The sequence below is a fragment of the Enhydra lutris genome, unplaced genomic scaffold (genome assembly GCF_002288905.1).
Source record: "Enhydra lutris kenyoni isolate GAN:26980312 unplaced genomic scaffold, ASM228890v2 scaffoldscaffold1, whole genome shotgun sequence".
Taxonomy (NCBI): Eukaryota; Metazoa; Chordata; class Mammalia; order Carnivora; family Mustelidae; genus Enhydra; species Enhydra lutris.
The window spans coordinates 9,633,203-9,649,544 of NW_019154085.1; the positions used below are offsets into that span (position 1 = coordinate 9,633,203).

At 37.6% G+C, this 16,342-nt stretch overlaps 1 protein-coding gene across 5 annotated transcripts in view; it reads right to left on the minus strand.

Moving 5' to 3' along the window:
- Positions 1–16,342, minus strand: part of LOC111145177 (splicing factor 3b subunit 1) — a 55,883-nt gene that overhangs the window by 19,706 nt on the left and 19,835 nt on the right. For 2 of the 5 annotated variants that reach the window (XM_022500014.1, XM_022499927.1), the window contains exons 3-7: positions 7,961–8,127; positions 4,536–4,640; positions 3,989–4,103; positions 2,074–2,153; positions 931–1,101 (exon numbers count right to left, since the gene is read on the minus strand). In XM_022500014.1, the coding sequence (XP_022355722.1) occupies positions 931–1,101; positions 2,074–2,153; positions 3,989–4,103; positions 4,536–4,640; positions 7,961–8,127 (638 nt within the window). Of the gene's footprint in view, positions 1–930; positions 1,102–2,073; positions 3,928–3,988; positions 4,104–4,535; positions 4,641–7,960; positions 8,128–16,342 lie in introns of those variants that run through there. The other 3 variants (XM_022500260.1, XM_022500176.1, XM_022500103.1) reach the window with 3 other exon arrangements.

A 16,342-nucleotide genomic window follows, 5' to 3' on the forward strand; every position in this document is an offset into this window, starting at 1 on the left:
ATTTTGGAAAGGAAAAACAGGAAACAAATTCAACTAAAAAGCTCTCAAGGAGATATTATTCTTCTGAAATTTTCTCTGGGGCTGGAGGGGATAGAGAAGTACTGCTTAATGATTACTGTTTGCTCAAGGTAATGAAAAAATTTCAAAATTAGTGGAGATAGTTACACAACTTTGTGAGTGTAATTAATGCCAACAAACTGTACACTGTAAAATGGTTAAAATGGCAATTTTATGTTATTATTTTACAATTTTGAAAAAGTTTATAAACAAATCAAACAATAAAAACAATCCCCAAAGACGTTCTCTAAGAAAACAAACTGACTAAGGTAATGCGGTAGCACTACCCACGTGACACCAGTGGTCAGATGGTTCAATTACCCATCTCAAAAATGAAGATCACTATACTGTACTCAACCTCCACAATGTGACATACTGAAGTATCTATTTTAATACTCCAGAAGGAACGTTCCTTTATTCCAGGTTATGGACTGAACTGTGTCTTCCCCCAAAAAAACTTATGTTGAAGCCCTTAACCACCCATGTCACTATATCTAGAAATTAGGCTTTTAGTGAAGTAATCAGGTTAAATGAGGTCATAAGGTTAGGGCCATAACCTGATAGCACTGGTGTCCTTAGGAGAGACACAAGACCTCGCTTACTCTCTTCATGCACACACAGAGAAAAGGACATAAGGACACAGCAAGAAGGCAACCTTCTACAAGCCAAAAAGAGTACTCTAACCAGACATCAACCTTGCTGGCACCTTGATATTGACTTCAAGCCTCCAGAACTTTGAAAAAATCAATGTCTATTGTTTGAGCCACCTGGTCTGTGTTAATTTGATGTCAACAAGAGTAGGCTAACACACTCCATGTGGGAGGGAAATTCCAAAAATAATAACAATCGTCATTAAAAATCAAAATAAATTACCTCTGCTTGGTCCCAACTTGACAACTTTTTGGGAGTGGCACCAGGAGTCTGATCGGCTGTTTGATCCCAACGCCGTTTTCGTTTTGAGGGAGGTTGGGACGCTGCTGCTCCATTGACAACTTTTAGTTCTCCAGCTTTAGCTTTTTCTGCTAGCTGCTGCCTAATTTCTCTCTAAAAATATTTCAACAGGCACTGAGTATCTCCAAAACCTTCTCAACATATTTTCATATAATCAGCAGTCATCTCAACTTAATGTCACTGTCTTCACTTGTTGTGCTTTCTATGCTACTAGAGTCCCATTCCTTATTTCCCTTTCCTTTCTGTATTTCTAGTTCTATACAATGTCTTTCTGAACAAAAGATGAGCACCTCTGGAATTTGTAACACAGAGCACCCTACTTTAAAAACAGTGAAGTAAAATCTTAAAGAGTAACGCTTTCATGGAAGAAATTTTATTTAAAATTCACATATGTAACAGTTCAGACTATGTAGTAAGATAGCAAAGTGGCTAAAAGCAGAAACTTAAAAATTATAACTACGTAAATCATATACAACATAGTCATAACAAATGTACATTTAATTTACCCCATGATTTTAAATAAGGTTCCATTACCACACTTACTCCATATAACACATTACATATTTGTAATAAAGTTATGGAGGCTTACTATTAAAACAAAATGGAGCTATCACCTCAGGTCAGTAAAAATCCTTCAGAATTCTCTACCCATATCCAAACTGAATCTTATGGAAGATTTTAGAAGCTTTTCAGGGAATGATTTAACTGTATGACTTTTCCCTCAGCCATTTGTTTCAGACACACATCACCAGTCCTCCCCCCAGATATAACCACCATAAGATACATGTCTGTGTATAGCTACACATACATTTACATGTATGTGTACACACCCAGACATACAGCCAAAGGGCGAAGGACTAGAAAAGGATATAGAAGTATGAAAAGTTTAATTTGGGAGGAGCCAGAATTTGGGGTAAGGTTTCTCTCTCAATTTAATTTTTATTAATACTATTAAAAATATTACTTGTGCAACAAATAAAAAGGAAACATAAAAGTCTCTCAATTTGAACTTTCTTTTTACATTCTTTCACAACCACCAAAATAAAAAAAATCACGCTCACATACCTCTTCTTTAGTTAAATGCTGTTCTCGCATTACATCCATGTAAGTCCTAGCGTTCATTTTAGGATCAGGGGTCTTCCCTCCTGCAGAAAAGAACAGCAACAGGACAAGAGTACAATAAATAAAAGATAATTAGGTTAAATTGATTCATCTGCCCTGCTCTAATGTTATGTTATTGCATAATCATTTAATTTATTTTTTGATGGAAAGCTTTAATAATTATACATCTTACTTTTTATTGAGTTTGCTGATCAATTTAACCTGTTTGAACACAAACATATCTACAGCAGTTTAAAACAAATATTTTAATGCATATAAAAACAAAATGACAGCACAGTTTAGAGTCTTCAGAAGTGATGGGTTCCTGGGTTGCTAATCCGGAATACGTACACTTTCGTGCCTTTGTCTCCATCAGCAGTTCTGACTTCAAGCAGCAGAATAGAAGCCTAGAAAATTATCTCTTTACCATTAGTAACACTTTGGAAAGATATTTATATTCAAAACATTACCTGTTGCAAGCTGTTAAAATCCTGACTACAAATAACTATATCTAGAGAAGTTCTCCATATAACGTTCTAAAACAGTTGCAGTTTAGAAAATCTGACTTTTAAAATATACCTATCATCTTACTCTGATGTCATGTTACTAAAAAGGGCTTCATTCTTTTTAAGTTCCGTTGACCCAAAAACATTTTTATTTTCTTAGAAAGTATAAATTACAATCGGAAACATATTACTTGAAATATATTACTTCTACCAGTTATTATGTTGCACACAGAAGAAAAGTGGTGTACAAAGAGATGTGTTAGTCTCTTGGTTCAAGTTTCAGCATTTGCTTTCAAACTTCAAAATATCTTAAAGAAGCCCAAACAGTACATAACAAGATTCACAGAGGCACACTACGTTTTAGAAATGTGATAATTAGCTATACCAGTAGTATAGCATCACAATTTAGGAAAAAATAATAAAATTCTAAGACATTTCCTATGCTGAAGATCATGCCCAATTGATAGTGTCATTCTTTCTGACACTAGCTCTGATAAGACTTCCTTTGGAATACTTTTTCACCATAATCTAGAGAGGATGTGTTGAACTGCACCCTTAAGAATGCAGACAGGACTGGCATATAGCAGTACTGCTGTAGGAAAGAAATTAAGGACAGTTAGTATGGGCCTGTGAATTCTGACATACATGTTTAAATCAATTACAATTATGCAAGTAAAAAAAGAATATCCCTACTAATTCATGCAGGCTGAAAGTCTAATTTGTAAACCTGCAGCAGAATCTAATTCTAAGAAACAGGCACCTAATTTTGTTTTTGAAACTCACCTGAGGAAAGCTTCCATCAGGCTCACTATACCCCTTGTGCTGACCTGCACACTAAAATTAGCAAAACAGACTCCAACTATTAAAAATATCAAAGTCTTTGTATACATACTTTTGTTTTAACTTTAAGTATGCTTAGAGCAAAGTAGGTGCATTTACTAAACTATATTTAGAGCAATATGGGGGGAGCGCTAATGTGAGAAACAGTTTCTCAAAAGTAACAAGCCCAAAAGTCTAGGATTTGGAATGAAAACTTTCAATAGTTTGAAAGTATTTTGAGCAGAAAAACACATTTGTTCCAAGTATAGAAAGCGTACCCAAAACAAAAGTAAAAGAAAAACCTTTAACCCTTTGCGTTTCTATGGCATTGGCTCATTATTTTCTTGTCCTTCTACCTGGAAAGAAAACTTGCATTATAAAGATGAAGAATATGGCATCTGTGACTTCAACCAAATCTATATACATATCTATAATAAGGGGGATTTTAAAAAAGAAAAGCAAATTCATAAGCATGCCAAAAAAAATCAAAGGGCTAAAGACAACTTAAGACAAATAAATTCCTGAAAACTTATAGAAAAGTGGCAAAGAATTACCATCTGCAAAAGGATCAAGACGCTCTGGGGATATTATCATGGTCCTCCTGTGCTTTTTGTATTCATCCTCCCGGTCAGCAATCTTTGGAGGTCGGTGCTCGGCGAATGGATCATACTGAAAAGAGGTATGTTTCATTTAATAACCACTTTATTAAATAACCAAAGAGAGTATGTAAAAACCAGAACATGAGAAGACACATAAAAATGTTTTAGTACCTACTAATGAAAGAATTCTCTTCTATCATTTCAGGATAAATATTAATATGAAAAACTAAGAGGGAAATGAGACAATATACATGTCCACATCGTTCAACTCTTCACGAAATGATTACCTTTTTTATTTAATGAAATGATTACCTTAACAAAATAAATCAGTTATTACTTCTAATCCTCGCAATCAACTCTCATCAAGACATTCCAACAACTTGATTTCTAAACTAGGTGAGCTTCCACGGAAATTGAGACATTCAGTTTTCCTTAGCTGAATAAACTCTGGTTTTAATTTTTAAAAAGGGGCAGGAGGGGATTAGAACAAAAGGAAAGTCACCTGTTCTGTTGATTGTGGTATATCATTAAGCAATGCCACAGGGGCATGATATCCCGGCTTCTTCTGACCAAGCAAACTTGTAGATGATGAGTAGTCATCGTCATCCTGCAATGAAACGCCCCCAAAAGACATGAACAGACATTTCTGCAAAGCAGACATCCAGACGGCCAACACACACATGAAAAAGTGCTCCACATCACTTGGCATCAGGGAAATATAAATCAAAACCACAATGAGATACCACCTCACACAAGTCAGAACGGCTAAAATTAACAAGTCAGGAAACAACAGATGTTGGCAAGGATGCGGAGAAAGGGGAACCCTCCTACACTGTTGGTGGGAATGCAAGCTGGTGGAGCCACTCCGGAAAACAGCATGGAGGTTCCTCAAAAAGTTGAAAATAGAGCTACCCTACGACCCACCAATCGCACTACTGGGTATTTACCCTAAAGATAAAAATGTAGTGATCCGAAGGGGCACGCGCACCCAAATGTTTATAGCAGCAATGTCCACAATAGCCAAACTATGGAAAGAACCTAGATGTCCATCAACAGATGAATGGATAAAGAAGATGTGGTATATATATACACTGGAACACTACTCAGCCATCCAAAAAAAAAAAAAAAAAAAAAACAAAAAAAAACCCACCCAAAATCTTGCCATTTGCAACGATATGGATGGAACTAGAGGGTATTATGCTGAGGAAATAAGTCAATCAGAGGAAGACAATTATATCTTGCTGATATGAGGAATCTGAGAGGCAGGGCGGGGGGCTGGGAATGAAAAAATGAAACAAGATGGAATCGGGAGGGAGACAAATCATAAGAGACCCTTAATCTCACAAAACAAACTGAGGGTTGTTTGGGGGCAGGGGGGTGGGGACAGGGTGGCTGGATTATGGACACTGGGGAGGGTATGTGCTAGGTGAGTGCTGTGAAATGTGTAAGCCTGATGATTCAAACACCAGTACCCCTGGGGCGAATAATACATTATATATTAATAAAAATTGTTAAAAAAAAAAAAAAAAAGAAGAAGAAGAAATACCCCCCAAAAAATTGCAAAGAAAATGTCAGCAGTTAAAAATTAGAAAGAATAGGGATGCCACCTGGGTGGCTCAGAGGGTTAAGCCTCTGCTTTTGGCTCAGGTCATGATCTTAGGGTCCCGGGATCGAGCCCTGCATTGGGCTCTCTGCTCAGCAGGGAGCCTTCTTTCCCCTCTCTCTCTGCCTGCCTCTCTGCCTCCTTGTGATCTCTCTCTGTGTGTCAAATAAATAAATAAAATCTTTTTAAAAAAATTACAAAGAATATACAGATTCAACATGGTATCAAAAGACTAAATGGCAAAGTGGTATCCAAACCTTTGTTCATAAAACTTGCAAACACCTTTTTCTTTCAATTCATAAACCTTTTAAAGAAATTAAATTTAGTTCTCTTTTAAAAAACGCTAAACAAGGAATGATTTCTATGGAGCTAATTAAAATGAAGTAGGTATGGACTAAAAAGCCTGAGCATTTCATTTTCTTACAGAAAGCATAATGAAATTTGTTTTTTGGGGATGTCTGGGTGGCCCAGTCAGTTAAGCATCTGCCTTTAGCTCAGGTCATGATTCCAGAGTCCTGGGATCAAGTCCCACATCAGGCTCTCTGCTCAGTGGGGAGCCTGCTTCTACCTCTACCTGCTCTGCCTGCTGGTTCTCCTGCTTCTGCTCCCACTCTCTCTTTCTGACAAATAAATAAAAATCTTCAAAAGAAAAATTAAAAAAATTTTTTGTTTTTCAAATTTGGAAACTGCCAACAGCTTATTTAGAATTCTCTAGTTTCCTGGTTGTTGTTTTAAAGGTTTTATTTTTAAGTAATCTCCACACCTAATGTGGGTCTCAAACTCACAACCTCAGGAGTCTCATGCGCTACTGACTCAGGCAGCCAGCTGCCCCTCCTTGTTTTTTTAACTCATGTTTTTTAAACATGATTAAACCACACATATAAAATATAATTAATTTTAAATGTATTTGTCTCCCTAGCAGTATGTTCAAAGACCAATGTTATACTGCTACTTTACAACTATAAGAGGTGCAACAATAGATTGACTCCCAAGATTTTAACACCTCATTTATTTTATTCAAAAACAAAAATCACAATTTCCCCCTTAGCTTCTGGAAACTGTGCCACTAGAACTTTAAAATTTTTCTTAAAAGAAAAAAGTGCCAACTAGAAAATAAAATGTGGCTTGCATTTCATAAACAAGTTTGATAAAATCCATATACATAAAATGTTTGTTACTGAATTATGCAAAAAAATGAACAGCCACTTCACCAAATGTGGATATTTGGAATGGTCTGACAAAACAAGCTATGGGTACCATATAAAAACACTTTTGGAGGGATGCACTTCAAAATGAGAAGTGGTCATCCTCCAGAGTAACTAAAAAAGGCCATTAGCATCAGTAATAAGAAGCATTCAGTTCTTATTAAAATGCCAAAGGGATGGGATGGCTCGGTGGCTCAGTCAGGTTGGGTGTCTGCCTCTGGCTCAGGTCCCAGAGGTCCAGGGATCGAGTCCCACTCCTTGTTCAGTAAGAAGCCTGCTTTTTCCCACTGTCTGCTGTTCCCCTTGCTTGTGCTCACTTATGCTCTCTGACAAATAAATAAATAAAATCTTTAAAAAAAAAAAGGATGCCAAGGGGAAAACCACACACAGCATCAAACACAAGTCAGTAGTCAAAGGTAGCAAGGACAGATGGCTATCTACAATGAAGTCACATCTCACACTGGCTACTCTAGATAGAGCTCAGGAGGGAACAAGAGGGATTTACTTTATACCAGTTAATGATTTGCAGATTCTTTTTTTTTAATTTATTAATTTTTTATCTTTTATAAACATATATTTTTATCCCCAGGGGTACAGGTCTGTGACTCACCAGGTTTACATACTTCACAGCACTCACCATAGCACATACCCTCCCCAATGTCCATAACCTCACCCCCCTCTCCCAACCCCCCTCCCCCCAGTAACCCTCAGTTTGTTTTGTGAGATTAAGAGTCACTTATGGTTTGTCTCCTTCCCAATCCCATCTTGTTTCATTTATTCTTCTCCTACCCCCTTAACCGCCCCCATGTTGCATCTCTACTTCCTCATATCAGGGAGATCATATGATAGTTGTCTTTCTCTGACTGACTTATTTCAATTGATTTGCAGGTTCTTTGCTGGATAAACAAATTAGTTTTAACATAAAGATTCAGAAGTGATCACTTCCAGAAGTTTCTGGACCTTAAAGAGGAAGGACACCTTCAACAGTTTTAGTCTCCAAAAGAAAAATCCCTCAACCCCCCAAGTCTTCCCAGATTAAATAAGATGACTAAAAGAGAAAATTCCTTTATATTTTTGTTCATCAAAGAAATGCTTGACTCATGATACTCAATAACTCACATCTTCAAGTTCAGTTGCAGCAATTGATGTCACATATCCAGCAAATCGGCTGTCACTTCCACCATAAATTTCCTGGTCATAATAACCTGTAGAATCAAGGCCCACTCCTTGAGCTTCATCAAGAGCCGCCTTCTTGCCTTGAATTTCTCGAATCTGTGCTTCAATATCTGTAAGAAAGTTAATACAGACTTTAATTTTCCAAAGAGACCCGAAACAATGCATGTCTCTAGTAGGAATATGGTATCAAACTACTCTTCTAAATACACGAACTTTAAAATAACTATAATACATAAGGAGTTAGTAGAACTATACCTAGTACTGATTTTTAATACACTTAATACATCTCTACCTCAAGAGATAATACTGGTACACAGAAGAGATGGTTACCATTTCATCAACTACAAATTAGAACAGGTTACCAAAGTTTAAATTATTGTTAAATTCTAAAACCTTTCCCCAAATGAAAAAATAATACTGTCAATGTTGATAAGGGACAAAAAACAGCACTCGATTCAAGATCATTTAAACTCAACAAGACCAGGGGCACCTGGGTGGCTCAGTGGGTTGGAGCCTGTGCCTTCAGCTCGGGTCGTGGTCCCAGGGTCCTGGGATCGAGCCCTGCACTGGGCTCTCTGCTCGGCAGGGAGCCTGCTTCCTCCTCTCTCTCTGCCTGCCTCTCTGCCTACTTGTGATATCTGTCTGTCAAACAAATAAAAAAAAAATTTTTTTTAAATAAAAAATAAATAAACTCAACAAGACCAGAAATTAAAAACCAACAGCACTATGGAGAGTGGTTCTCAAGTTAGAATGGGCAACAAACTATCTACAGGTTTTGTTAAAATGCAGGAGGCCTGGATCAGACCCAAGTTTCTGCATTCCTTACAAGTTCTCAGGTGCTGTCCTAAACATCTAGGACCACACTCTGAAGAGTAAAATAATAAAGGATAAAGTCTAAATTCTTTATAGCCTAGAATTCAGAGCCCTACACAGTTTGACTGCAAACACCATGACATTAATTTTATGATTAAGAGTCTGAGCTCTGGAATCAAAATGTCTGCCTTCAAATAAAGGCTTTCTCTACAAATTAATGTTATTTCACCTCTGTGTCCTAGTTTCCTACATGGTTTTTTTTTTTTTTTAAAGATTAAATGAGGGGCACCTGGGTGGCTCAGTGGGTTGGGCCTCTGCCTTTGTCTCAGGTCATGGTCTCAGGGTCCTGGGATCGAGCCCCCCATCAGGCTCTGCTCAGCCTGCTTCCCCCTCTCTGCCTGCCTGCCTCTATGTCTACTTGTGATCTTGTCCGTCAAATAAATAAAATCTTAAAAAAAAAAATATTAAATGAAATAATGAACATGAAGTACTTAAAAGCATTCCATGAATGAATGAACTCTTGCCAGCTAGTTACCTTCAACTAAATTAAAATCCTTTGACACTAGGCACTTAAAAAAAGCTCATTTACTAGTTTGCAAGGACCAAAAGGAAAAAGATTCAAATGGCACAATGCAAATTCCCAACCCACGCCCTCAGAAGAGGGAGAAAACCCGCTGTAGTTAAGATGGGCGTGGTTTAAAGCAGAAAACGCAGTAACAGTATACAGGCCAAAGCCTAGCCGGACCACATTTTCCCTTGTAAAAGTGGGAGCAAGTCTCAGAAACGCAACATAACGGAACAGTTTACCACTGAACTTTGCAGCTCCAGTTTATCATCACATCTCAAAATTCTTATCAAGCATCCACAGCACGACTATCTCCACAGTTACTACTTTTTCTGGCATCTCTCTCTCCCCTCAAAAATGTTACAGCAACCCAGGCAGCCAGGGGCCCCCACCATGATCAATCACAAATAGAAATATCCTCATGTAAGCTGGGTGGTTTATTTTAATATTCTACTTTTGTTTCTGTTTGACGTTTATTTTTTAAAAGTTTAAATCCACATGTGGTCTCTTCCCTTACTCCCAGAATTTTCTGCCCTGAAATACAGAAGAAACTTCGGTCTAAGGGGTGAGTGGAGATTAAGTCTTTATTTTTTTCTTTCTGAACATTTGCATTTCTGAAATGTTTGAGGCTTAAAAACAAACACTAGATGCAGGGACCACTCTTAAGTAAATAGGTTCTTCTAGCAGACCACAAATACTACTGCCATCAGGATCCAAACAGGACATACCAATGGGTAAATCAAGCCAGCAGAATACTCTGAGGTCTCCACCTCTACAGCATCAGTATAACTACTAACAACCTACACTGAAATCACCTGGGGCCCATGTTACAAGGACTGACTCCAGGCTTCAGATACATTAAGCTGGAACCTCGAACTGAAGAGCCCAGGTTTCTACTTTAGCAACAAACATCCAGAAAACTCTCCACTTCCAACCCCAGCTAGTCCTTAACAAAATTTCCCATTTAGGGCAGGTTATACTTTTTTCTAGCTCATACAGAACCACCACCACCACCAAAAATAGGAAAGGGGTGTTGTTTCAAAAAAACTGCATCATACTATACATGCTGTACAGTTTGCTCTCCCCCTACACACACACACACACACACACACACACACACACACACACACACACATATCTATATATATATATCATAGTTTTATTTTCCTTTGGTTTTTCCAGTCCCAAGTTTTCAGCAGCTAGTCTTTTATCTGGATAACATTTATTAAGGAACTACCTTCATCTACTGAATCTTACCTACTGATTTTATGTAAGGATTAGCAACAGAGTTTTCTAATTGCAAAACGACTCAAAATACCAAATTCATTTGTTATATATCATGTCTGGAATCTTAGTAAATAAAATTCAGCAACAAAATTACCGAGGGGCGAGGCAGGTCATGATAGTTAATTAATTCTGAAGGGAGTTCATTACCAAATTTCTACAAGTTGTATAGTTCAATTTTAAGTGCAAACCAGGTGCTGTGTATCTGCTTGAAACTATGGATAAAAAGCCTAAGAAGCTCCTGGGTTTTGTTCGTGCACTGTAAACTGCAGCACATTTACACCAACATCACATTACCCACGAACCGAGACAACAGCTTCCACAACTCAGTTATGCAAAATGACAGAATTAAAAAACTAGAAAACTCAGTAATTATTTAATAAACTATGCAGCAAAATATGAACTATAAACTCAATAAACTCAAATATTTATACAAACAAAATTTATAAACAAGATAACTGGGATATTTTGTTTACAAAAAAAACTAAATTTGTGGCACAAATATGGCAAAATACTAAGAACCAGTAAATCTGAGCAATCGATCACACTGGGCTCATTAAATTTTATTTTCTCCTGTACTTTTCTGTACCTTACACTACTTAATAACTAAAAAGTAACTTTCAATCTATAGGAGTGTCATTAAAAGTAACTTTTCCAAATTTTGTAAACATTCTGCATCTCTCGGAAAGGAAAAGTTTGCCTCTAATCTCTTATTTTCAAAGCTGTCCCACACAAAATGGTAGCTACCAGTATGCAGGCATTCCTGTACTTTCTGAAATACAAACCAAAGACGAGCAAGATCATTTCTGACAACAAATGTGTAAGATTTGTTAGCAACAATAGGAAAAAAAAAGGGGAACACACCAAATAGAATAACCAGAGGTCCAAAATGTTAAATAAAAGACTTGAGGAGACAGAGAAAGGAGGAAATGTTTATGCTACTCTCTTCCTACTTCAGTTATAACCAGCATGAATAAATCCTCTGTTCCTAACTAATCCCTTTCCAATTCAGACCCCCTGTAGTTGAGACATTCAGATGTGAAGATAAAGAAAAATGGATACTGTCTGCTAGTGACTGGACAAGAAGAGACGATGGCCATCTCCTCATGGCCACACATAAAAGCTGGCACTCTAATCCACGTGGACCCACAAATACTCCAGTCTTCATGACGCATCGATCAGTACTTCTCATTATCAAGTAGTATTCCAATGCACGACAGCATCCAGGTTGCTTGCGGTTTGTAAAGATTACAAATACGGCTGCTACAGAACACTTACGCACAGGTTTTTAAGTAAATATGGCATTTAATAGTACTTGGGTAAATACCTAGTCTTACAGATGAATATCTAGTCTGCTGGGTCTTAAAGCAGTATACATGTTTAATTTTATGAAAAACTTACAAAGTCCTTTTGGTGGGTTTGATTACATGAGTCTGAGAACAGAAAAGAGCTGAATTATTCCGTGTAACAGAGGAAGAATCATTTTGAGAGATGAAATGGAAGAATGAAAACAAGTAAAATGAAGAAGAGCTGGGATAAGTGAGATTAGTAAAATACCGGCTTTATGGTGTTAAAAAGGCGGGGGGAGGGTGGTAATCAGGAGACAGATATATCTAATGTGGATTTCTAAATTATCGAAAGCTTCATTTCTGTTCCCCACCCAACCCTCCCCACAACTTGAGCACAATCTATGGAGCGGGAGCATATATAGAAAGACTCTCAGTTACTGACGCTGAAAACAAAATAAGAATTTCCAATCATGACAGCAGATTTCAAATCTTAAAATGGAAGTTATGGGTTGTCCTTCAAATCCCCAGAGTTGGCAGTCTAATACTGGTTTAACTTAAAAGAGCCTTAGATAAGAAATCAAAGTACTAGTTAGGTATTAAACTCGTGTTTAGGGGCACCTGGGTGGCTCAGCGGGTTAAGCCCCCGACTCTTGGTTTCTGCCCAGGTCGCAATCAGAGTTGTGGCCTCAAGCTGGTCATGGCGTCAAGCCGCTTGTGGGGTATGCTCAGCACAGAGTCTGCTTAAGATTCTCTCCCTCCCTCTCCCGGCTGCTTGCATATGCGCACACGTACGTATATGTGCGCTAAAAAAGTATTCAACTTTTATTTACCAGAGTCTGCAAGAGCCTCACTAAAGGAGGAGCCTTGAAGGTAAACTATCTGAGAATGAGGTTTTTCTCAAGTTGGTATTCCTATTTTAAGGTACGAGTATTACAGGCACTCAAGCAAAACTATCTCAGACAGAAATAACTACCTATGTAAGAACTATGAAAGTACATTCATTGCCAATAAAATTATAGTGGGAGGGGCACCTGATTTTGCAAATCCTTCATCAGATTTCCTTGCCATGACTGGTCCGACCTACGCCTGAAGTATGATTTCAGAACTATGTTCATTCCTAAAGCCAGTAATTTTTTTTGCCACCTCCCTTGTTTGTGGGCCTCCAAACATCTTAACAGCAGCAGTAGTTGTAGGAGAGTCTAGGAGAGAGTAGTGGGTATTTGCTCCGCTCTCTTCCCCGTTTCTGCACACTATGGGAAACTCTACAAGAAAAAGGTGCTGCAACAAATAAACTGCAAGGAAAAAAGAAGATGGAGGAGGAACATAAAAGATTTAAGACTAATCGATGTATAGACTTTATTTGGAACTTGATTCAAATGAACTGGAAAATGAATTTTTTATAAGGCAATCAATAAAACTGAACACTGGATATTTTGTTGCATTAATTTTAGGTGCAATAATTTTTTTTTTAAGTTTTTACATTTTAGAGACACACGCTGAAAAATATGGATAAAAGATGCCTGGTATTTGCCTCAAAATAATGGGAACGAAGAAGGGACCAGAATACAGATAAACAAAAGCAGGCCCATGTTTTTAACTGTTGAAGCTACGGTGCAACATGGGGGTTCATTTCACTCCTCTATTTTTGTATGTTTGCAGTTTTCAATAGAAAGTTAAAAAAACAGGCGCCTGGGTGGCTGTGGTTAAGCGTCTGCCTTCAGTTCAGGTCATGATCCCAGGGTCCTGCGTTCGGAGCTCTGCATCAGACTCTCTGCTAGGCGGAGATGTTGCTCCCCACTCTCTCTGCCTGCTGCTCCCCCTGCTTGTGCTCTCTCTCCCTCTTTCACTCTGTCAAATAAATAAAATCTTAAAAAAAAAAAAAAGTTTAAAAAATGTAAGCATGGTTCTCTTAAGTTTTGCCCTTTTTTCACTCATTCTTTGTTATTCTTCTAGCTCCTTGAAACCAAGGCCTCTGACCCCACACAACAGAAAAAGAAAAGCTCTCTCTTCTTTGAAATGGAGTCCTCTGCTGGATGTAAACAGAATTTTTTTTTAGCTCTTTTATGAAATATCTTCCATCTTAAAAGCCCCAATTCTTCTAGATCTTCGTCATTTCTTTTCCTTTTCTAGTTTTGTTTATTTTGCTGATGGTAAGGTAAAATCTTAATAAATGTTAAGATGTAAACATACATTTCCAAACTAAATTTGCTCCAACTACCTACAGAAGATAAATGTCATTATTCGATTGAAATTCCCCTCTTTTTGGAGGGGATTTCTGATCCTAGGAATGCTTCCAAGTATCAGAGAACAAACCCTTCCCTAGAAGATAAGACATTAATTAACAGTGTGAATTAATGAAATTTGTGAGCTAGTCCACTTGGTATCTCAACTCATTCAAAAATGATTTCCGGGATGCCTGGGTTGCTCAGTTAGTTAAGTGTATGCCTTTGGCTCAAGTCATGAGTCCCATATATCAGGCTCCTTACTCAGCAGGGAGCCTGCTTCTCCCTTTGCTTGCCACTCCCCCTGCTTGTGCACAGCACACTCTCTCTGCAAATCAATAAATATTTTTTTAAAAATGACTTCCACTTTTCACTTCCTTTAAAATTACATTACTTTTATAATCAGAAAAAAGGTGATAAATATTTAAATTACAAACATTTCTGATATGAATACATCGTATGTTTTAAGTGGGAGTTGAGTGTGACTTCAAAAGAATAGTGCAGACCTTGGGGGGGGGTCTTTTAAAAGATGGGCAACATCTAACCTTCTGTTTATAATTCAACCTACAACCTAAATATCAAACTTTAAGACAAAACATCACTAGTCACATCTGATAAAACTGTTTAACTGCTCTCCACCAATTCTGTTTCTCTACTGGTTTCCACTTTTGTGCCTTTTCTTTCTTCCACGCTCCAGATGTTAATCCAGCTTGCAGCATTTCCTCCTCCTTGATGTATCTTTTTATTCCTCATTTTTAATTTAGATTGTTTTCAATGTTATAATCACTGTTCATTACATGTCACAGAGGCACAGCCCTTGGATGTTACTGACACCTTAGTCCGGTCCGTGTTACCTATTCTGCGACAGGCAGAAGCAAGTGAGCAAGGATTTCTCACATATGACACCTTTAAAAGACATCCAGAAAATAGAAAGTATATTCTATATCCCAACTCTCACACTTTTCCTTACACAAAGCTCAACAAGAACACTATAGTGGTAAATTTTTTAACTGACCACTATAGTATCAATTCCTTATTTATTAATCCCTTATTAGCACTACTTAAATCAATTCTTAAATAATTACACAGTAAAGGAAATCTAAGCCATTTGCTTTTCTTTTTACTAGCAACATTCACACTAGAAGCCTACAAAACCAAAATAGTAAGTATTCTGAACACAGAAAAATAAAAATCTCAGAAAATGAAGAGTACTATGACTATTCCAGACATTCTAAAAGCAAAAATTTAGGGAAAAACCTTTTTCAGCTTTGTGATCACCCCAAAATCCATTCAAGAGACAGTGGCAAAACGAGCCAATATATGAGATTTTAGGGTAATCCATTTTCCCCATTCCAAGATGAAAAAGAGTGTTTCCTCGTTTGTCAAAGTCAACAATATGTGAACTGCTGGAGAGCAAGATTATGTACTTCAACAACTGTATACACTTGACACAACTTAATATGCAGAAAGGTCCAAAGGATTTTATTGATGTGAACCAGTCCAGCTCTTTTTAGATTTCAATATGGGACAATGTAAGCCACGACAGTAATAAACAATCAGGCTGCTTAAAGAGGATGTTAAGGGCTGATCCTAGCAGAAACATTCAAAAGGAATATGACAGCATTAGAAAAATAAACAGTTATCAGTTTGGCTCAACAATGGGAACTAATAATCTGTGAAAAAAACATACAGGATGGTACAGCAATAACCTAGTTCAGTCTGAACACAGCATTATTTTATTCACAAAACTGAAGTAAAAATTATTGATGCAGCCATTACTTTAAAAATAAAATCACGGGACGCCTGGGTGGCTCAGTTGGTTGGGCAGCTGCCGTCGGCTCAGGTCATGATCCCAACGTCCTGGGATCGAGTCCCACATCAGGCTCCTTGCTCAGGAGGGAGCCTGCTTCTCCCTCTGCCTCTGCCTGCCACTCTGTCTGCCTGTGCTCACTCCCTCTGACAAATAAATAAATAAAATCTTTTTAAAAAAATTAAAAAATAAAATCACAAAACACAACAAAGAAAAGTCTTTTTCAGTAACATTACTTAGGATAAAAAGATTACATAATCTTCTTTACTTAAAAGAGCAACATGATGGGGGAGGCGCCTGGGTGGTTCAGTCAGTTGAGCCCTCTGCTCACGTCATGATTTC